The following is a 24,265-nucleotide window of genomic DNA, read 5'->3' as shown; positions in this document are numbered from 1 at the left end:
ACAATAATTGTCCCTGAGCATATATACTACTTGTCAAATAGTAAGAGAAAAAATAATTCACTATAATACAATAGTATGGCTCACCAATCAAGAAAAATACTTCGAAACCTCAGTAAACATTTTAAGAAGCTTGTATAGTGTAGTAGTTGTTTGATAATGGGGAGAATTGAAAGGTTCTGTTTTCGGCATAACCTAATTTTGTTCAATATTTTGCTCCCTTCTCTCTCTTTCTCCCCCAGTTTCAAACATACCTAGGCTTAATGTTTCCTCTAACAAGCAAACATTCTGATCGGGCAGATAGAAAAGTTATTTTTTTTCTTTCACCATGTTAATAATGTGACTTTTAATTCACAATAATGTTACTTTTATTCACAACAATAATGGCTATTTCTGAATTTAAACACTCCCGTCAACAATGGGCATTCCACTCCGCACAGCAACACGGTAATCGTTATTGCACTCCACAGATAACAATGACAATTCACGTGGATTATTGAGAACAACAATCTACTCCTAATCTCAACTAATGTTCACAAAGCAATACTTACAAAACAAAACTGTCAGTTCTCAGTTCGTTTGCCTTGGCTAGTTCTTCTAGCTCATTCACTCAAGTTCACGGTACATCGAACCCAAGACTTCCAGAGACAGTCTAATGAACTTCGAACTCAAGACTTCCGGATGCGTTGCTTCCGCCTGGACGCTGCCACAGTTACTCAAATTCACTGCATGTCGAACCCAAGACTACTGGATGCATTGCTTCCGCCTGGACACTGCCACAGTTACTCAAGTTCACTGCATGTCGAACCCAAGACTTCCGGATACGTTGCTTCTGTCTGTACGCTGCCACAGTTACTCTAGTTCACTGCATGTCGAACCCACACGCGTTGCTTCCGCCTGGGCACTGCTGATTCACAACTGAACTCTCTGTCCAAACTAAAACTGGCTCTGGCTCTCTTGGCCCTTCTATTTATTACTAAATCACACTTCTAGAATGTACTACATCGAGTAGCTTCCACACAATCGGCTCGTGTTGCTTTGTGGAACTTCGAGAACAATCTGTTTCTCGCTGCTTCTTTTCCCCCTTCACCTCGCACAGCCCAGCGCCCGCCAAAGTCCGCGTCTCGTAGCTTTTCCTATCCCCTCCGCACCGTGCCCAGCGCCCTGCAGATCTCGCCTCGTCTCCCGCGCCTCCCTCCTTCCCACGCGCCCTCCCTTCTGCCAGACGCGTGCTCGACTCCCGAGGCAGTGAGAACTTTCCAGCACGGTTGCCACAATAATGTTACAAGAAGTGGTTATACAAATTTTGGCCACTTGACTGCAACTACGAGGGCTGTAAAAAATTAAGTTCGCCAGGGGCTGTTAACAGAAAGAAAACACAATTTCATACGAAAAATTTATTGGAACAGACACAGCAATTTTTTAGCTATTTTTCAACATATTCCCCACCGGAATTGAGACATATGTCATATCATGGGATTAATAGAGAGGTGCTGTCAAACGCTGGTTCCGATCCCAGACGGTTGACTTCTACAACACAAGGATACAAAAACTGAACCCATGGTTACGACAAATGTCTCAATTCCAGTGGGGGATATGTTGACAAATAGCGCAACAACTGCTGTATCTGTTTCAATAAATCTTTCTACGAAATTGTGATTTTTTCTGTAAACGGCCCCAGGGAAAATCACTTTATGGACGACCTCGTAATTGCGGTCGAGTGGCCAAAAATTTGTATAAGCACTTCTTTTGGCATTATTAACATGGTGAAAGAAAAAAATTTAACTTTTTTATCTGCCCTCATCAGAATGTTTGCTTGTAAGTCACATGGATATGTGGTCATGCAGGAACTTAAAATGCTTCTGTGCATTAGAATTTTTACTGCACAGATGAAATTTTCTTTTTAACATATTTGGATCCAGTCAAAGTACAGTTTTGTTTACACTTGTTTTTCAACCAAATTACCCCTGTCAAATGTATATTACTTGCTATTTCAGTTAAGAGAGAAGGTTTGGTTGAAGGAGTGAAGACCCCGAGAAGAAGACCATGGAAGACCTGGGAAGATAGAATTAGTGAGGTGCTAGGACTGTCTGTGAGAGAGGCAGTCACCTAACTGCAGATAGGAGTAAATGGAGATCTCTCATATCCTCGACACTGAAAGGTACCAGAGCAAATTAAGTAAGTATTTGAGTGAAATTTACAGGGAAATGTTAGATGTGTAGACCTATATGGAGCTGATTTCGTCCTCAACTTGCAGCTTCTGTTCGTGAAAAAATTGAGAAATTTGACTGTGAGGTGCTAAATCATCCACCTACAGTCCAGACATTGCAGTGTCTGACTTTCACCTCTTCAGATCAATGCTTCAGTTCAGATGAAGAAGTGAAATCAGTCATTGCTATACTCCCAGGAAATGGAGTTCTATGAACAAGGTATGCTCAAATTGGTGTCATGATGGGAGAAATGTGTCCAGAGAGTTGGTTCATATCATCATATGTCGAAAAATAGGTGAAACCTGTAACTTTATTGTGCATTATTTTTTTTTATCTATTAAATATTTTGCAAAAAAAAATAAAAGTGTATTACTTTCCGATCCTCTCTCATACCTGTCATGGATATTACTAACAATCCACCATGTAGGCTCTGCATCAAAGAAACTTTTTCACACATACTTCTCCAGTGTCAGCTGGATGTAGCCAGGTGCAAATACCTTGGGAACTGCCCGCTACTTCCCAAGGAGATATAAATGAGATCAACTTAACCAGTCTGCACATTTATATTTGTCCCTGAACTGATCGTCTGATTATAGCATAAAAGGAACAAAATGAGCCATATTTTAGGTCTCAGTTCTTTAGTCAGGATGGAAGGTTTTCGTATATAAGAAAACTCAGAATGACAATCCCCTACCTCTTTAATTACAATGTCAGTCATGTTAAATAATATTTAAGGAACATTCTTACCTCTAAAACACAAAAATGTGAGGAAATCTTCCGTCTTTGGCCTCTTGGTAGGTATCAGTTCTGGTGACAACACGGTGCCGTTGTTCTTCACCTTGTCCTTGTCCTTGACAGGTGTTAATGCAGGGCTGCTCATGTTGGAAGATCCTTGTGCAAACTTCCTTTGAGCATGAACCTTTGTTCTGTAAGAGCAGAATCAATCCCACATTCAATTTTGTGTGTTAAAATATCAAAGACTGTATTATACAATCCCAGAACAATAATTCTCTTCTCTAAAACGAAAAGAAATGAAGCCAGAAAGTGAGTTTAAACAGTAAAAATTATTGAATGTGAACAAAACAATTAACACATTGAATATATAGGTTATTACTCGACCAAGGCCAGTGGAGTCCTGCAGTCTGGGGCACCACTTCTCTTCTCCTGCGTTCGTATAGTATCATCGTGTTAGTTCACATTATGCCCCTGTCTCCACATATCTCGATCGAGTAATACCAAATTTTCGAATATTCTAATAGAACAGGGCAAGTCAGAGCCGATTCCTAATGGAAGAAAGTCAATGTTGCCAAAGCTTGCATATATAGTACTGGTCTATTTAGGCCGAGAGTTTGAATTGTCTTCTTCAACAGTGATTTCAACACCTAAGTACAACTTTAAACAGCATCACATGAATAGTACTTTTATGTTGAATGTACAAACACGAACATACATGATGATGATGATGATGATGATGATAGATATTACGTGGGGAAAGAAAGTGCTTGACAACTCCTTAGCACGTTGTTTCCAACCCTCTCTCCTCTCACAGCACCCTGCCTCAAAGTCAACAGTAACAAATGGTAAGTCCACGACATTATTCTTAGAACCAACATCCCAATTGCCTTCTTTCAGATTGTCATGGAAATGGGCGTAGTTGGAATCTCTTTTATAAGTATCACTTGTGTATATTTTGCTACATGAGGTCATTTAGATGAAATAGCAATGCTGTTCTTGGTACACGTGTTAAACATCAGGAACTTTTTCTTGCTGTACTTCATAGGCTTTGATAGATCTCAAGGGGGCTGGAAATAGGGTGAATCCTCGCATATGGCACACTTAGGCCCATTATTTATTTATTTAAACTTCATCCCAACAGAAACAAACTTCTAATTATAGCTGGCTTACATTTATACATGTACAAAATACATAATAGTGGTGGAGGGGGAAAAAAAAAAAACAAGCAACACAAATGAAAGAAAGAAAGGTACATAATGGATGCTAGAATATAATACTGCAGTTAATATTAATGCCAAATGTCAATATAATTATTATTATTATTATTATTATTATTATTATTATTATTATTATTATTATTATTTCAAAATTAGAGTAAAAACATTACAGTATACTTATTCATAATTTAAATACCTAAAGTTTCTTCTATTTATAGTCTCAATTTACGATATAATGTTAAAAAATAAGTTCTTTCTGACTGTCTATTATTCGCTGATGAACTTAAGATTTTTCGTATAATCAAAAACAACACTGACTATCAAATTCTTCAAGATGCCAATCAATTCCATCACTAAATGGCATGGTCAGATGATAACAGGATGAAGATTAATGTATCCAAAACTTACATAATATCATTTTCAAGAAAAACCTCGACATTAAAATGTAACTATTGACTAAACATATATTAATTAACAAAAAAATTGCATTAGAGACCTTTGTGTATTGATTGACAATAAATTATATTTTCACAATCATAATGAATACATAATATACAGAGTGGAAGTGAAATAATCTTGCAGATTGAAAGGGATGATAAAGTACACTTAAATGAACAGAAAATCTATATTATGTTTTGTGATTAAATGCATGGTTAATTAGAAATTTAAGTTTCAAGTTTCAACAATCTGGCAATATCACTGCTAACACACTATACTCGTGGACAGATGTAAGAGGTCAACGAACTCAGTATGTCTCAGTAGGTGAGTTGCTCTCTGCCTCGACATTATTGCAACGTGCTTGCAGCGTGCAGTGGCTTGAAATTAGAGGTTTTTAAAATTAAATTTACACGAAAATCGTCCATGTTATTGAAATATGCCAGAAGGATAAACTATCCTTTATTACATTTCTTATTGATATGGACAAAAATCACAATCCTACTCGCAATAGTTACCAAATAAGAGGTTGTTAAAAATTTGGGAAAATACTTTTTTTTTCTGAAAAAAAAAAACTATGAACTTTCCACCAATATGATATTATAGTTTTTTTTCTTTTTTTTTACATACAACATGAGCTGCTATTCGCTCTGAAATCTGGAAAGCTATTTCACTTCTATCCTATATATAATCATGCAATAAGGATGTTAGGAGTAATACAGTCAATTACTTATCCTTTTTACAGTTGATTATCTTTTAATGCTGTACTATACATTAGTGAGATCGAAACTTGAATATGCACCTGTAGTACAACTACTGATTTGGCAAAATTAGAAAATAGGGCCTATTTAAAGAAAATTTATATTGTTATGCTCGTTCAGATTTCTACCTAATAACTCCAGGTATAGCTATGAACTAAAATGGAGTACTTTAAATGTAGAAGCTTATATGCTAGATGTCAAGAACTTGATTACCTATTCTTATGTAAAGTCCTTAAAGGTGACATTAATTGTGAATCTTTCTTAAGCAATATCAGCTTTCGTATTCTGATGAAGAACATAACATTTTCTATATATTAGAAATTTTAAATCTCTCTCTAGTCTCAGATGCATTAAAAATGATAACTTGCACGGAAGTGATTTCGATCCATGCAATGTATGGACAATTTGTTCACAGCAATGTCTTATTTTTTTATATTATTTGCAAACAATTTTTACCTATATTTGTTCTTTATTATTTCATTCCATACTATATCACTGATAAGAATTTATTAGTTTTTTTTTTTGCGTGTTGTATAAATTAACTATTGTAAACTTTGTTTTTCTATTTGTTGTCTATTACAGAGGGTCGTACTGAAAGTCATGAGCAACAAATTGCTGTAATTTCAATGTAAACAATGTAACGGAAACGATTATTATGATCATAATTTCCAGACTTTACACTATATATAGACATATTGTGACAACATTAACTTCTATCATGTGACCACAGGCAATGTTTGCAAAATGGTCGACAACGATGGTTTGTTTCGACAGCGTGGTGTCATTAAATTCCTTGTTAAAGAAGAAAAATCTGCTACTGAAATTCACCTCAAACTTCAGCGTGCATGGGCACCAGCAGTGTTAGGAGATGGGTGAAAATATATTAAGCTTTTTAATAAACAAACTATTTACTAAACTTTACAAGGAGCACAACAGACGTCTCAATGTTGGGGCTGTGAAGCTGTTGAAAATGAATAAAATAATGTTTGTGACAACAATAAATTGTTAGTTTGAAGTCAACAATAGACTTTTAATAAACAAACTGTTTACTAAACTTTACAAGGAGCAAAATAGACGCCTCAATACAAAGGGCTCTGAAACCACTGAAAATGAATAAAATAATGTTTGTTACAACAATGAATTGTTAGTTTGAAGTCAACAATTAACACTATTGAGAAACCATTAGTTGTTAGCTGAAGTCAACAACGGAAAAATAAACATAAAAGCAAATAATATATACAGTAGACAATCAACAGAGTGCAGGTGCAGGCACACCCCAAACTAATAATTTTTATTAGAAAATGAAATTTGGAACAAATGAGTTTCACATTTACATAACTTCAGAAAGAAAGAATAAAAGACATGTTAATAAAGTGTGGGTATTTTCCTTATCAACTGAGAGTATAATTTCTTTGATAAACGAAAGATAGGAAATATTTGCGCCCCACTTGGTTATCAAAGGGTTAATGTTTTTAATAGTGAACTGTCAACAATCAATAACAAATTAACAATGATAAATCTTTACCAGCCGTTGTATGTAAGAGCAAAAAGAAAAGTTAGTGTTGTCAAAGTATGTGAAAATGATCAGTTTCATCAGATTATTTGTATTTTAACCCTAGATAGGTAATTTTTACTACCTGTTTTCACACCTAAAAAAACTAGGAAATTCTGTTCACTGAAACATTTATTTTCTACAAAATTGAATGCTATATGAGTATACTACCAATACTGTCATATTTTTCCCTCCTTACAGTTATGACACGGTAAAGCCCTGCAGCTGCATCTACATTGTTCAATTTTCCATGCGCGTACACATGCAATCTGAAAAGAATATTGAAACAATCAAGTTTCAAATGCACAGTGAATTAAGATGCATGAAGATTTTGTGTCTACATGGTATGGCACTTTGAATGTCATCTTCACTATGTATATATATTATTTTTAAAAATCAATCTGCATGCATTGCTTGAATGTGTAAAGTTGAAAGAAAAGTTGAAATGTGTAGATGCACCTTATATTCTTTACAAAATGGTTTTCTGCAGTATTTGCAATAGGACTAAGTTACTTTCCTCTTCTTTGCAGGGCATATTGTTCACACAGTACGTTTTTCCTATTTCTGAGATACTGGATCTTCTTCTTCTTCTCCCTCCTCTTCTTCTTCTTCTCCTCCTCCTCCTTCTTCTCCTCCTCCTCCTTCTCCTTCTTCTTCTTCTCCTCCTCCTTCTTCTTCTTCTTCTTCTTCTTCTTCTTCTTCTTCTTCTTCTTCTTCAGAGTCAAAATTGTTCTGAATCTTCCTTTTGAATTGACGATTTAATTCCCGTAGTTCGAAACCTAGTTCCAATCATAGTTTTAACAATTCCTCTCATAGTTGGGGGGAGGGGACAATATCTTGACATTTTCATTTTTGGGAGTCATTTTTTTCTAGGCATATAATCAGGGTGTGAATTAAGATTTCTGATGAGGGGGGATGGAATCCTAGATAGAGTATACCATACGTAAAATTATTATTATTATTATTATTATTATTATTATTATTATTATTATTATTATTATTATTATTACGACTCAATGCATGGTCGCACTGAGTTGCTTGTCTTGCATCTTCATCATAATAATAATTATATCCATGAGCAGGCTTAAGATAAGGTGTGTAATTCCTACGTAAGTTATTGATTGTTATCAGCTTGCCAGTGATGATAATACATCAGTATTACTTTTTTTTGCTTACTTTATAAAGTAGGCTATACTAGTATTAAAACAATTATATTTTGGAGAGGATAGAAGTTATGTTAATATGAATTTATAAGAGGGGGATAACTTTCCAACTTCCCCCCCCCCCATTAATTCGCACCCTGCATATAATCCAAGAACTGACACCAAGAATGTTTAGAATGGCGTGAAAACTGCAACTATCTTTCTGTTACATTTGGTCCAATGTGTACAAATTCCATTACTCTTATTGCAGAATTCTGGTTTCTTTATCTCCTGGTACAGTATAGTAAAATTAGATCATAATAATAATAATAATAATAATAATAATAATAATAATAATAATAATAATAATTCTTGGCGTGAACAGTCCATCAAGGGCCAAGGCTGACCAGCCACCTGGTGCCTCAGTAGAAGTGAACGATCATCCAACCAGAATGGAGGTATCATGTGATCAGCATCATGATCCTCCCAGCCATTATAGCTGATTTTCGCAACCGGATTTTGCTACCTACTGTACTTACTTATTTATGGCTTTTAAGGAACCTGGAGGTTGATTGCCGCTCTCACATAAGCCCACCATTGGTCCCTATCCCAAGCAAGAGTAATCCAGTCTTTACAATCATATCTTCCTCCCTTACGTCTCGACCTCCCCAGAAGTCTTTTTCCCTCCGGCCTCTCAACTAACACTCTACCTACTGTAGCTCCCAAAATTTATTTCAATGCTGGATGCACCAGTCCCATACACTGGCCGAAATTGCATGAGAAAATACCTTCCCAGTGAAGATTCGAATCAGTGCATACTCCTAATGCAAGTCCTTGGTATGGTGCCTTGACTTGACTTTATGAGGATTGTTCCTGGACTGGTCCGTACACTTAGGCAAGCTTTTGCTCATTGTGCCCTCTATATAGGCCTGTCTGATGATTGTCCAAGTCTAACAGGTGGTTTTCGTATCATTTGTGAATATGATGCTGACAGGTGGGCCACCCTGTCTCAGCCTCTGATAGATCCAGGTCTCGTTTCGTGGACGAGTTGCCTGATAAATCTCAGGAGCCAAGAGCCCCAACCCCTTCCTGTCATCGTCGGCTGGCAGGTGGGCCATCCTGCTTCAGTCCCTGATAGAGCCACGTCACATCCGCACACAGGGGCCCAGAACCTCAAGCCCTTCCTATATCAACATTACCAACTCTCTGGAATGTCTCCTTTATCAATTACAAATTCCATCACGACCTAGCAGGGGATCAAACTCGGGCTAATTGGATGGAAGACTGGAGCGCTAACCACAGGAGATGTCTTAGACCTTAGACCATGATGCTATCAAGTGAAATAAAGGCAAACCTTACTTTATTATATCGTATAGCCTAGTACTGTTTTTCCCGGGCAGACTCTCACTAAAGGTAAACGATCGTAATGATTACGATGGAATATATGAAATTACAACACGAGTTATTTGTTTGGCAGCTGAAAGCACATTCTCGGAGAATTCAACACAAAAGAAGAAGGTATACGGAAAACTAGAAGTCTCCGTTGAAACAATCGCCAACAGTAGACAAAAATAAAATCCCGTGTCGTAACAGACATTAGTTCAAACACTCGTAATGCCGTACTTTGACTATTGTGACGTGTAATTGCGATGTACAGAAGTACATATGATATTTCCTTGCAGTAATTCTGCGTTATCATACGATGAAGGATCATCATATTGTAACGTGTTGTTCATTGACTTCAGCACCGAACTTTCGAACAAATTACAACGTGTTCATAATATATTGTGTATAAGATGTGTGCAACGTTCAACGATACGATCGATCATCTTTCACCATTTTTCGAAGCTTTATCTTGGCTCGGCTGAACGATCACTAAACTTTACACTGTCTTTCTCTTCTATTTCAAATTCTGCGCACCTTAATCCCAAGTTATCTGTCGTCTCGTGTTTTGTATTTAAGCTCCGACCATAACTTAAATACTCGATCTCAGATCACTGGTACACTGAGTATACCTCATCATAACACTTCCCGATACTCTTCATCATTCACCGTTTCAGTTTCTCGTCATTGGAACTCCCTACTTCATACCTTAAAAGGCTGTCAGGCATTTTCTAATATCAAAACTCAGTTTTCAGCTAGACTGCTTAGACTGTGAGTTTTCCTAAAATATATTTTTTTCTAATATTGTTGTTGTTTAGTCAACTGTCCGAAGACAAGTTTGAACCTCATAAGTAACACCAATAAGCATCACTTATGAGGCAACTAGGCCAGGAGATAATGGGATAAGTTGGCCAGTTCCTTTTCTAATATCTATATGATTTTTATTTTTTTTTATATATACATTTTCTTTATTATTTGAACAATTACTTCGATTCACATTACTGTAATTGTTTGATTCTTAGAATTACATGAAACTAAACTGATTATTATTATTATTATTAGTATTATTATTATTATTATTATTATTATTATTATTATTATTATTAATTGTATATTGTTCCTGTATTTTTTGCCATTTTTTTATATTTACTATTGTTCTTACATTGGCTGAGTGGAAGAGAAGGCTTTATGGCCTTAACTCTGCCAGTAGAAATAAATAAATTTTACGAGCATTACCTTTCTAGGGTTAAAATGAAATATCACTCAAATCAAAATCCTTACGTCTAAAATATGATTTTCGGAAATAAAGACATAACATTATAATCATTATTTATTTTTCAAATATGTAGTAGATATACCATAACAAAAATAATAAATATAAAAAAAAATAGAATAAAAAGAAACTGTCTACTGAAGGATGCTCTGGAAGGAATGGTGAACCGGGAAAAAAGTTCGAGGCAGAAGAAGATAACAGATGATAGCGTTAAGATTTATATGGTTCACATGAGGAGACTAAAAAGATGGCGGAAAAAGGGAAGATTGGACAATGCTAAGTTTGCAGTGAAGGACCTGCCCTTCAGCAGAAAACTATGAAACTTAGTTGCTATAGTAGCCTCGGGGCCATTTTATCTCCAGGCGACATCAAGGTAATCGGAACGTATTTGAAACATGCTATCGCAACAATAAACTAATTAAGTCTTTGAGGGTTAATGTTATTACTGTTAGCATGCCACCCAAAAGAGCAATGCTGCAAAACAGGCATTCAGGAAAACACAAATATTGCATGAGATCTTCCGAAATTTTGCTTACCTTCCTTTGGCAACGCCAGTCGGGTAGGATGTTCTTTTCGGTCGTGACAATGAACAGTTAGAACAAGCGCGAACGAGCTATTTAGTAATGAATGCCAGCTATGACGCCGCAAATGACAAAAAAACGTTATAGCACATATAACAATGAACAAACGTTTAAAAATATAGCTCGAAATTCTTATTGGACACTGGTATCCCAAAGAGAGTGTGATAACCGGTAGTTAAATCCATGATAGAACAATCTCGCTTTGTATTTAATAACAATCGATAAACAAAGTTAGTTTTAGAAGATTGTAAATTGGGCTTTCTTCCAATGTTAGCGACAATTAACGCAAGTTTCCAAGAATATCTCAATTTATGCTGTCTCTGGTATGCTTATTCAATATATGAATGTGTAGAATGAGTTTTCAGCAGTTACTATCATGAAGACCAAGGCTAAACACAAACTAAGCAGTAGAACGATCTCAGGGCTTACCCATATAAAAATGTTAATACGTAAAAGTGCATGTTATGACTTCAAAATTGCCGCGGAGTTGTTACGCAAACTGAATAACGACCTGTACCCATATACGAAGAGAAGGGGGAGAAAAATGAGGATGAAGGTGATAAGGAAGGTATGTCTAAAAAATACACTTTGTGGAATAGAAGTCAATTTTTTTAAATTAAATTTATCTTGAATTTATAATCTGTTACAGAACTATTAATGTAACCTACATACTTTAAACTGAAAAAATGATTTAAAATACTTTATCTAAAAAAATGCATTTTTACATTTCTGCTAGAATTGAATTCAAAAGTTTTCTTAGTAGGCCTAGATCTATATTTTCCGAAATTATATCTTCAGATCTGAGAACAATGACAATGCATTTTGGGTAACTGGGCAGTTCGTACGTGTATAGAAGTTCCTCCTTTTCTATTTTTAGTTATAGGCTAGCTATAATTGATGTTTTGTTATAGTGTAAAAGGCTATATTAAGTAATAAATTATGTAGTAAGCATCAGCTAGGCTGCCATTTTCCCCCAGTAGAGATCCAGGACATACTTTCCTATTACTTACTTACTTATGGCTTTTAAGGAACCCAGAGGTTCATTGCTGCCCTAACATAATCCCGCCATTGGTCCCTATCCTGAGCAAGGTTAATCCAGTCCCTACCATCCTATCCCACCTCCCTCAACTCCATTTTAATATTGTCCTCCCATCTACGTCATAATTTTCTATTAGAGTGTAAAAAAGCTGACAATATATCAATCATAAGAAAACGTTGACAAAATAGCCTCCATGTATATACTGTAGGTATTTGGTAATGTATGTGCCCACTGGACCTCTATAGTGGGAAGATGGTCTGGATGATACTTACTACATACTACCTAAATATCACTACTACTTAAGTACCTGGGAAGTGTTTTGGCTAGCTAGTGACCTATGAACTTCTCTTTGTACTCATATACACCATCTGTTTTCAGCTGTTTCTTTGGTCTTACCAACATAACCTAACGAGACATTAAATTACGAAAGTTTCATCCTAGTGTATACTGTTTGTTTTTACGTTATGTTTTGTTACCTTACGTTAAGTTACCTTTGGTTTAGGCTTTTCGTATGCCTTGCATATACGAATCTGTGACAGGTTAGGTTAGTTTAGGCTATTGGTATGCCTTTCATATACGAATCAGTATTAGGTTAGGTTAGTTTAGGCTTTTGGTATGCCTTGCATATATTCAAAATTGTCTAAGAATGTGCCCTTTCTTGCTGTCTGCCTTTCTTCGGTAACACTATCGTAAAGATTTACCTAAAGGTTAGGTTAGATTAGATTAGCTTAGAAGACGTCAAAGCCTTCTATCCTAGCAGTCTACAAGAAGATTCAGATGACAGCAATTGAATTCAGGGATTTTCAAGCGCTAGGAAAGGCTGATGATTTTTTTTAGAGATGTTAGTACTGGTTTGGTTAATATAAAAATGTCAACATATGGTACATGTCAAACTTGAAGTCAGGCCACAAAGGGAAAAACATTGAAGGAGAGGGATTCGATCCAGTGCTTGGATTGAACTTTGGCGTAGCTCAATGGTTAGAGTGCTTGGTAAGTAGAACCAAGGACCCAGGTTCGATCACCAGCACCGGAGCGATTTTTCTCCTTTAATATCAATTGTTACCATAACAGATGTATTCTATAGGACCAAAAAAACTAATCTTTACGTAGATTCCCAAATATCCTAAGAACCTTATTCTCAAACACCCTTAATCTCTGTTCCTCTCTTAAAGCGAGAGTTCAAGTTTCACAGCCATACAGAACAACCGGTAATATAACTGTTTTATAAATTCTAACTTTCAGATTTTTTGAGAGCAGACTAGATGACAAAAGCTTCTCAGCCGAATAATAACAGTCATTTCCCATATTTATTCTGAGTTTAATTTCCTCCAGAGTGTCATTTATATTTGTTGCTGTTGTTCCAAGATAGGCTATTTGAATTTTTCCACCTCTGCAAAGGATAATTTTTATATTTCCATTTCCTACAATATTCTGGTCACGAGACATAATCATATACTTTGTCTTTTCGGGATTTACTTCCAAACCTATTGCTTTACTTGCTTCAAGTAAAATTCCCGTGTTTCCCCTAATCGTTTGTGAATTTTCTCCTGACATATTCACGTCATCCACATAAACAAGAAGCTGATGTAACCCATTCAATTCCAAACTCTCTCTGTTATCCTGAACTTTCCTAATGGCATATTCTAGAGTGAAGTTAAAAAGTAAAGGTGATAGTGCACAATGAATTGGAAAAGCATCAGATAGGAACTAGCCTATACGGACTCTGCTGTACATTTCACTGAGACACATTTTAATTAATCTAATTAGTTTGTTCGGAATACCAATATCTATAAGAATATTATATAAAACTTCCCTCTTAATAGAGTCATATGCCTTTTTGAAATCTATGAATAACTGATGTACTGTACCCTTATACTCCCATTTTTTCTCCAATATCTGATCAACAGTCAACCTATTATGCCTAAAATCACACTGATGATCCCCAATAATTTCATCTACATATGGAGTTAATCTTCTCAAAAGAATATTGGACAAAATTTTGTACGATGTCAACAAAAGTGATATTCCTCGAAAGTTACTAGTTAATCTTGTCCCCCTTTAAAAAAATGGTACAATTTTGGACTCCTTCCATTGTTCTGCTATAATTTCTTTCTCCCAAATAGTAAGTATAAGCTAATAAATTTTGTTAGATAATGCGCTTCCACCCTCTTGCATTAATACTGCTGGAATTTGATCGATATCTGGAGACTTGTACTTTTTCAGATTTTCTATCACAATTTCGACTTCAGAGTGTGTGGATTCAGGTCTAAAAGGCCCCATGATTTCTATTTGGCCTATGTACATTTAGTAGTTGTCCAAAATAATTTTTCCATCTGTTCAGGATTGAATGAGAGTCTGCAAGCAATCAACATTCTCATCCTTGATCACATTTACCCTTACCTGATACCTGTTCTTAAATTCCTTTATGCCCTTATATAAATCTCTAATGTTTTTATTCTTATTATTTGTTTCTACCTCATTCGGTTTTTCCTTCAAGTAATCTCTCTTTTTATTCCTAAGTGTACGACTTGCTTCCCATCTTTCATTGAAATAATTATCTCTATTTGCCTCAACTGGATCCTGTAGGAATTTCAATTTTACCTGTTTCCTTCTTTCTACTACCATGTAACAATCTTCATAAAACCACGTTTTTTTCTTAGTTTCATAATAACCTATGCTCTACTCAGCTGCAATTTTGATACTATCTCTATATTTTCCCACATGCTATTAGCATCTAACTCTTTCTCAACTTCGTCGTAACTTCCTAAAGCAACAAGTCTATTTCAAATTTCGATCTGATAATGTTGCTTAGTTTTCTCGTCAGAATATTGAATCTCCTAATATTAACTTGCTCTACTCATGTGGCTACTGACAGTCTTTCTCTTAATTCTCCAATTACCAAATAATGGTCAGAATTACAGTTTGCACCCCTGAAGGTTCGAATGTCTTCTATACTAATATGTCGTCATTTATCTATCACAATATGATATATTTGATATTGAAGTTGGCCATATTCGACAAAATGAACCGATAATGACGATATTATGTAGTATGAAAATTAAATAATTTATTTTATTTAACAGGTTGAATATTATTTATTTTTTTCATTAATGGTTAGATAGTATTTTATAATTGAAGACCCTCCCCAGAATAATGATATAACCAACAAAACTGTATTCATGTATCAAGGGAAAAGAAAATAATTTATTTCAGAGGCATATTTCATTAGACCTTTATTTACTATCATAACCATTTGACTAAACAAGGATACAAGTTTATTCACCCATTGAGCGCAATAATTTTTTGTTATAAATAAATGCTTTAAAATTACTTTTTTCAACTAAATCACATTTAAAAAATTTGATGTTACATGCTTTTTCCAGAGAGGTCTTCAATTATGTATAATATGAAAAAGAAAACATTTATTTAATAGATTGGATATGATTTATTTTATTCATTAACAGACTGGATAGTATAAATTGTAATTAGGTATAGTATGAAAATGAAATTATTTTTTCTATTTATTAACAGGTAGGGTACTCTAAGTTTATTATATGCAATATGAAGATGAAATTTAATTTAATTTATTCACAGATTGGATATTATTGCAAGTTACATTGAATTATGTGTAGCTAGTACGAAAATGAAATCATATATTTTACTTATTAACAGGTTGGATATTATAAATTACAATGATTTGTAGTATAAAAATGAAATCATTTATTCTTATGGTCTTATGCAAGTAATTTTATTGTGTGTTCATGTTATAATTTTTTAGTGGTTTATTTTACGACATCTTTATCAATATCTACGGTTATCTAGCATCTGAATGATATGAAGTAATAACGCCAGTGGTCCACCACTATGGAGTAATGGTTAGCATATCTGACCTTGAATCAAATGGGCCCAGGTTCAAATTCTGGTTATGAAAAGTTACCTGGTTGAGATCTTTTCCGGGATTTTCCCTCAACCCATTAAGGGCAAATCCTGGGCAACTTTCGTTGCTGGACCCTGGATTCATTTCGCTGGCATTATCACCTTCATTTCATTCAGATGCTAGACAACCATAGCAGTTGATAAAGCATCGCAGAATAACCAATTAAAAACAATAATGCCAGCAAATGAGTCCAGTGCCGAAAGTTACCCAGCATTTGTTCTTAATGAGTTGAAGGAAAACCCCCAGAAAAAAAATGAATCGGGTAACCTGTCCTAACCAGGATTTGAACCTGGATCCGCCCATTTCACCGTGAGACATGCTAATCCTTACTCCACAGCATTGACTTCATTTTGTAATACTTTCATCTGTATAGTCACACATCTATTGTTAGTGAGAAAAACTGATTTATTTGAATATTATATGAAGAATGTAATAATAGCTACTTTCTGTCAGTATTGTATTGTAAAAACTGTCATGTATTTTTAAAACATAATGTGATTTACCTATATGTACAGCCTTAGAAAAATGTTTTGTCGCTTAGTAAGTCCCAGAAAAGAGGAAGTGTGCATGATCAGAGGACGAGCGGCCTGGTTCACAAGAGAAGAACTAGTTGAGGTAATAAAATTGTTCCGTCTCGTTGTATGTCTGATTGTGTGCACGGCCTCCTTCCTGGGTCTATAAAGTTTCTATGCGTAGTGTGCAAATTAACGGGGGAGATTTTCCTTCCCTGTTGAAAAGTTATTCCCCTCTCATAAATTCATATTAACATCCCTGCCAGGGATAACTTCTATCCCCCTCACAAAATATAATTGTTTTGATACGAGTATACTTTATAAAGTACAGTATAACGTAAGCAAATAAAAAATAAAATAATATTGATGTATTATCATCACCGGCAAGCTGACAACAACCAATAACTTAGGAATTACGTATCTTATCTTAAACCTGCTCATGGATATAATTGTTATTATAATCAAAATGCAAGACAAGCAACACAGTGAGACCAAGTGTTAAGCCATATCGAATGAGGATAATAATAATTTTATGTATGGTATTCTCTATCTAGGATTCTACCCCCCCCCCCCACCCATCCGAAATCTTAATTTGCACCCTGTCTGTGCGACAAAACATTTTTTTTACCACCTCTATGGTGTAGGGGTCAGCAGCTGGTCTCTTGCGCAGAGGGTCCAGGTTCAATTCCCAGTTGGGTTGAATTTCCTGGTTGAGGTTTTTTAGGGTTTTCCCTCAGCCGTAAGACAAATGCCAGGAAATTCAGGCCACAACATCCCTGAATATCACTGGCTTCATTCTTCACCAAAATCAAATTCATAACAAATCAGTAATACATCTACAAATGTCATCCAGTACACAACAATAGAACCAGTCTCAACAATAGTACACAGGCCTTCTGATTTCACCCAAAAGATTAACTCGTGATATGACCAGAGATGTTAAAACGAGTATATATTAAAAAAACTTTTTTCTAAGACTATACATATATAAGTCTATCTGTGGATGTTCAAACAAATTTTTGTAATAAAAATTATCTGTCCTTACATCTAAATAAAACTTCACAAGATTTGTTCTAAAATCCTTACACAGCTGAAAGCATGAAAGAATGGAAGGGGAAGGTAGGAGAGGCCAGAGAACTTGAAGGGGCAAGTTCGAGCTAGTTGGACAGATCTGCTTCTTCAAAACAGACTTCGGTTCTTGTCACACTCGACAAATTAGAACCGAACATAGCAGTTGCAATGCACGACAGTACTCAGCATAACTAATTCGTGATTCAGCTATCTATAACGACCCCAAAGAGAATATGACTCCCTTTTGTTCACCTAAAGAGAATAAATGTAGATCAAATCTTGTTTTCACATTCTTCATCAGTATTGGAAATTAGGCCTACTCATCTTCTGAATAATCAGTTTATCACTGCTTTCTTCCTCATATACAGTGAGATTATTCATTTGTGAGTCTGCTTTCCTTGTCATTTGTTAAATTATGTGTGAATGTGTCACAAGTCAGCATGGTCAAGCTATGGTTATTTGATTGCCTTGCCTACTTAGCAGTATTCAATCAGTTCTACACTGAGAGAATAAGCTTACAGTTACATAATTTTAGTGTTTCTGTCTTTGTGAGATAATATGTAGGCATAAAGTTTCTTTACAGTGTGAAAAATTCAGTAGGGTATAGGTATTGAGTTTTTGTGACTAGTACAGCAAAATTCTGCACACAAAATATTCTCTGTATGATTTGTTAAAATTGAGTGAGTTGATAGGGCAATTAGGCTGTTCTGAAGTGAATTTCCTGAAGTTAATGTTCCGAGTAGAGAAACTGTTCAAATGCTTGTGAAAAATTTGAGTTGGGAACATTACTTGAAAAGAAGTGAAATGTGAAAGTCGGGTTTAACAGAACAGAAACTAGATGTTATAGATGAACGATTAGAGTAGAACACACAACAATAAAATCATTTGAACGTTTTGCCCAAGGGACAAGAGTGTCTAAATCATCAACACAAAAAGTCAGAAAATTACTTACAATGAATCCATCTGAAATAACCAATTCCTACACATACAGTAGAAGATTAAATTTTTGTCTTTCGATTTTGTGATCAGTTGAAGACAATGAGTGTGCACATGCCAAGATCATTTTCAATATCTGCTGTATAAATAATATGAGATTTCTTAAATAGAAAACTTTGATATCCAAGCATAAGTCGCTCTTATAACCAGCCTCACCTTACACTGTTTGGCAGTAAATTGTAGTGTAAAAATTAACACATGTAACAGATAATCTCACTGTAGAACGACCTATCAGTGTTAATCTATTTTCACGAACCATATTACATGTGCCTACCAATATTTTCATTCTTTTGTTCCAGTAGAATCTCCAGTCAGTCATTCTGCACAAGTGAAGTATGCACAAATGGTTTCATGAGGGAAAGATTCAAGACCAACAGACATAAGAAAAAATGCTCTCGTGATTTCCTTGCACTTTTCTAAGTAACATCAATGTCATTTGTGTTGAATAACATAAGTTTCACCAGGTAAGGCTAACAAACTGTTACTTTGGTTACAGTTTCGATTTTAATTCCAAGTTCACCATAGAATCATAAATAGTTTTTGAGTATTTGTTTACTTAAGCATCACCAACTGAAACCAGATGTGAAGAAACAGTAGCAACACCTGTAACTATGTTACAGGCCTCGCCTTGTGTCATTTAGTTATTCCCTCACCTAACCCACTCTAACATGTCACGAGCATTCCTCGATCTCATGTCACATAGTTATACCCTCATCTAACCTTCTTCGTCTTCTGTCATTTAGCTACTCCCTCATCTAACTCACTCTAACCTGTCATGTGCATTCCTTGGTCTCATGTCATATATCTATCCCCTCATCTAACCTTCCTTGTCTTTGTCATTTAGCTACTCCCTCACCTAATCCACTCTAACCTGTCACATGCATTCCTCGGCCTCGTGTCTTTGTCATTTAGCTACTCCCTCACCTAATCCACTCTAACCTGTCACGTGCATTCCTTGGCCTCATGTCACATATCTATCCCCTCATCTAACCTTCCTTGTCTTTGTCATTTAGCTACTCCCTCACCTAATCCACTCTAACCTGTCACATGCATTCCTCGGCCTCGTGTCTTTGTCATTTAGCTACTCCCTCACCTAATCCACTCTAACCTGTCACATGCATTCCTCGGCCTTAAGTGACATATCTATCCCCTCATCTAACCTTCCTCGTCTTCTGTCATTTAGCTACTCCCTCACCTAATCTACTCTAACCTGTCACGTGCATTCCTCGGCCTCATGTCACACATCTATCCCCTCATCTAACCTTCCTCGTCTTCTGTCATTTAGCTACTCCCTCACCTAACCCACTCTAACCTGTCACGTGCATTCCTCGGCCTTAAGTGACATATCTATCCCCTCATCTAACCTTCCTCGTCTTCTGTCATTTAGCTACTCCCTCACCTAATCTAACCTGTCACGTGCATTCCTCGGCCTCATGTCACACATCTATCCCCTCATCTAACCTTCCTCGTCTTCTGTCATATAGCTACTCCCTCACCTAACCCACTCTAACCTGTCACGTGCATTCCTCGGCCTCATGTCACACTTCTATCCCCTCATCTAACCTTCCTCGTCTTCTGTCATTTAGCTACTCCCTCACCTAACCCACTCTAACCTGTCACGTGCATTCCTCGGCCTTAAGTGACATTGCTATCCACTCATCTTACCTTCCTCGTCTTCTGTCATTTAGCTACTCCCTCACCTAATCCACTCTAACCTGCCACGTGCATTCCTCGGCCTTAAGTGACATAGCTATCCTCTCATCTTACACTCCTCGTCTTCTGTCATTTAGCTACTCCCTCACCTAATCCACTCTAACCTGTCACGTGCATTCCTCGGCCTCATGTCACATAGCTATCCCCTCATCTAACCTTCCTCGTCTTCTGTCATTTAGCTACTCCCTCACCTAACCCACTCTAACCTGTCACGTGCATTCCTCGGCCTCATATCACATATCTATCCCCTCATCTAACCTTCTTCGTCTTCTGTCATTTACCTACTCCCTCACCTAACCCACTCTAACCTGTCACGTGCATTCCTCGGCCTTAAGTGACATATCTATCCCCTCATCTAACTTTCCTCGTCTTCTGTCATTTAGCTACTCCCTCACCTAACCCACTCTAACCTGTCACTTGCATTCCTCGGCCTTAAGTGACATAGCTATCCCCTCATCTTACATTCCTCGTCTTCTGTCATTTAGCTACTCCCTCACCTAATCCACTCTAACCTGTCACGTGCATTCCTCGGCCTTAAGTGACATATCTATCCCCTCATCTAACCTTCCTCGTCTTCTGTCATTTAGCTACTCCCTCACCTAATCCACTCTAACCTGTCATGTGCATTCCTCGGCCTTATGTGACATATCTATCCCCTCATCTAACCTTCCTCGTCTTCTGTCATTTAGCTACTCCCTCACCCAATCCACTCTAACCAGTCATGTGCATTCCTCGGCCTCATGTCACATATCTATCCCCTCATCTAACCTTCCTCGTCTTCTGTCATTTAGCTACTCCCTCACCTAACTCATTCTAACCTGTCACGTCCATTCCTCAACCTCATCTCACATAGCTATCCCCTCATCTAACCTTCCTCCTCTTCTGTCATTTAGTTATTCCCTCATCTAACCCACTCTAACCTATCATGTGTATTCTTCGGCCTCATGTCACATAGCTATCCCCTCATCTAAGCTTCCTCTTTTTCTGTCATTTAGCTACTCCCTCACCTAACACACTCTAACCTGTCACGTGCATTCTTCGGCCTCATGTCACATAGCTATCCCCTCAATTAAGCTTCCTCCTCTTCTGTCATTTAGCTACTCTCTCACTTAACCCACTCTAACCTGTCACGTGCATTCCTCGATCTCATGTCACATAGCTATCCCCTCATCTAACCTTTCTCATCTTCTGTCATTTAGTTACTCCCTCACCTAACTCACTCTAACCTGTCACGTGCATTCTTCGGCCTCTAGTCACATAGCTATCCCCTCATAACCTTGTCACATAACTCGTCTCCCTATGTCACTTACCTATGCTCTCATCTAATCCACTATAATTTGTCTTAGTCTTCGGTTTCTTGTCACTTAGCTATTCCCACATCTAACACACTATATCCTAGTCACAGTCCTTGGTTTCCCGTCACTTACCTATCCCTTACTTAACCCACCCTAATCTTGTCAGATTCCTTTGTCTCATATCACTTAGGTATCATCTAAATCACTCTAACCTTGTCACAGTCCTCAGTCTCCAGGCTTGCCTGATCTAACCCATTCAAACCTTGTCACATTCCTCGGTCTCATGTCACTTAGCTATTCTCATCTCATCTAACCTAACCTAACCTAACCTAACCTAACCTTTAACTCGCAATATTTACAGACATACACACCAGTGGATGGTAAAACACAGTGCAACACAACACAGTCTCTATAAAATCAGACGCTAGGTCCGCTAATATGTGTAAAATACGGTAAACCCACGTGTCATTAAAAAAATCGGCTACCAGTAAGTTATAGTGATTCATAGTAATCCTATAAATCTGTGAATAAAAGGAGAGTGGTGTTTTTATAAAATACAAGTACCTATTTCCGCTGGACCAAAAGTACAGTAGGCCTATAAATGTAGCAAAAGTTAGTATTCTACAGTGGACTAAATTTCTGTTAAAATAGCTCATGTATACATTACCGCGGGAAAATAATTCCATAATGAAGTACTGCCTAAATCATTTTATATTAATATAGGTCATTTGTTACCTCGTGAAACCAAATGCATTCGGGGTCGTGCACAGTAGCCCACAGTAAGAACCATATTGTGGGGGTAAGCGAGCTAGCTAGTTTCGCAAGTTGAAGCGTAGTGAGGGAGGAAAGCTTCTCAGTTCACTTTTTCCTTCCTCTCACGCGCAAGAAGGTTTCACGAGATACCGAATGGCCTATACTAAGTAGGCCTACACTAAATAATAGCAAAAGTAAAAAAATCCTACCGCACCTCTTAGGGCTTCCTTGAATGGGTTCCTCCAGCACATTCCCCTCCTTGCGCCTTCTTTTGACATCACCTCGGCTCACCACCATCTCTCCAGGTTGAGGTCTCAAGTCAAATGCAGGAGCATACATTCACCAAAGTCCACAATGTATCTAAAATATATAGTAAATCACAATAATAAGTTACAGCGTATACAATACACAGCCATTCAGATAGTAAAACTATCGTGGGCAACTTTTCTTCTGTCCAATATAAGATGTTCACAAATACACTGACAACATTTACGTAACATCACATTCATTGATATCTCTTTATTTCCCAAGAAACCCAGCAACACCCCCTGCAAAAGTAGCACATTCTCAAAGCAGACATATTAATGAAAATGAAGCATTTTCACTGACATGTGCTCAAATCAATTGCTAGTATTTGTCACAACATACTATTATATATACGATAATAGTAATATTTATAAACTTAAATAGGGATGTTAAGGGTATGAAAACCATCCTGCTAATTAACATTAACCATGCTCTAGACACGGCATGAGTTCAGGTCTTTGTGTTCCACTACCTTCCTTGCACTTCCATTCTTTGTTCTGAAACTTACACCAGTATTTCATTTGGAACGTGCTATTGAATGAAATAAATGCAATGTAATAATTATTTAAAAGAGTTTAATATTTATACTGTGGTTACTGTAAGCTCTTTCATAGCAATACGATCAGCTCTAACTTCGAAACACCACGATCCAACAGAATCCTTTTAGCATACCCATTATGGTTCTTCATTATCTGACGTCAATATAAAATAACGTGAAAATGGTAAAATCTCCCTTTCGGGTACCCTACACACAACTATAAGTGTGGACAAAACAAGCCTAACAAACACTTTATACACTCTTTTCTTGTTTCATTGTGACACTTCGGTAAAAACCTGGTCGTATAATGACCTGGGCCTACGAGAGTTCAATCACCTGGACCTTGGTTGCAAAACTAGTATATTTCATTCCATATTTCGCTAAAGCAGAACTATAACTTGCTCTGACAAAATACACTTATATTACATTTCTTATTGTTTTCAATATATTTGGGACATACTAATGTACGTCCGAATTAAATATATATACATCACATGGAAGAAACCCATTTTTGTTATTATTTTGTGCAGAAGTTCAAACTACTAACTATAGATAGCGTTGTAAACGCTGTTGACTGTAAATGGCGATCCATGACCTACTCCATTTGATAGTAAGCTAATTATTTCGCAAATTTCCGGAATTTGGGATATAGTATGTAAAGAGGGATAATTATTTTACGTAGAACAATATTGAACTTTCTTAATAAAATCTATGTTATGTACGTATGTAATATACCAATAGAGAAATAATACATCCCTCTTCGCTATTTTTTCGAATGTATAATAATGTACGATTAACAATAGGAAGGACGAAGATAGA

At 36.5% G+C, this 24,265-nt stretch overlaps 1 protein-coding gene across 1 annotated transcript in view; it reads right to left on the bottom strand.

The window, feature by feature from the left end:
- Positions 1-23,973, bottom strand: part of Jarid2 (Jumonji, AT rich interactive domain 2) — a gene marked incomplete in the record, with an annotated part of 573,379 nt that extends 549,406 nt beyond the window's left edge. The window contains 3 exon segments of the mRNA XM_069845635.1: positions 2,955-3,133; positions 22,817-22,962; positions 23,783-23,973. Coding sequence (XP_069701736.1) covers positions 2,955-3,133; positions 22,817-22,941 — 304 coding nt within the window.
- Between the last annotated feature and the right edge of the window lie 292 nt (positions 23,974-24,265).

This window comes from Periplaneta americana, chromosome 14 (genome assembly GCF_040183065.1).
Source record: "Periplaneta americana isolate PAMFEO1 chromosome 14, P.americana_PAMFEO1_priV1, whole genome shotgun sequence".
In the NCBI taxonomy this organism is placed as follows: domain Eukaryota; kingdom Metazoa; phylum Arthropoda; class Insecta; order Blattodea; family Blattidae; genus Periplaneta; species Periplaneta americana.
The sequence above is the reverse complement of the archived record's forward strand: the minus strand, read 5'-3'. Positions and strand labels throughout refer to the sequence as shown.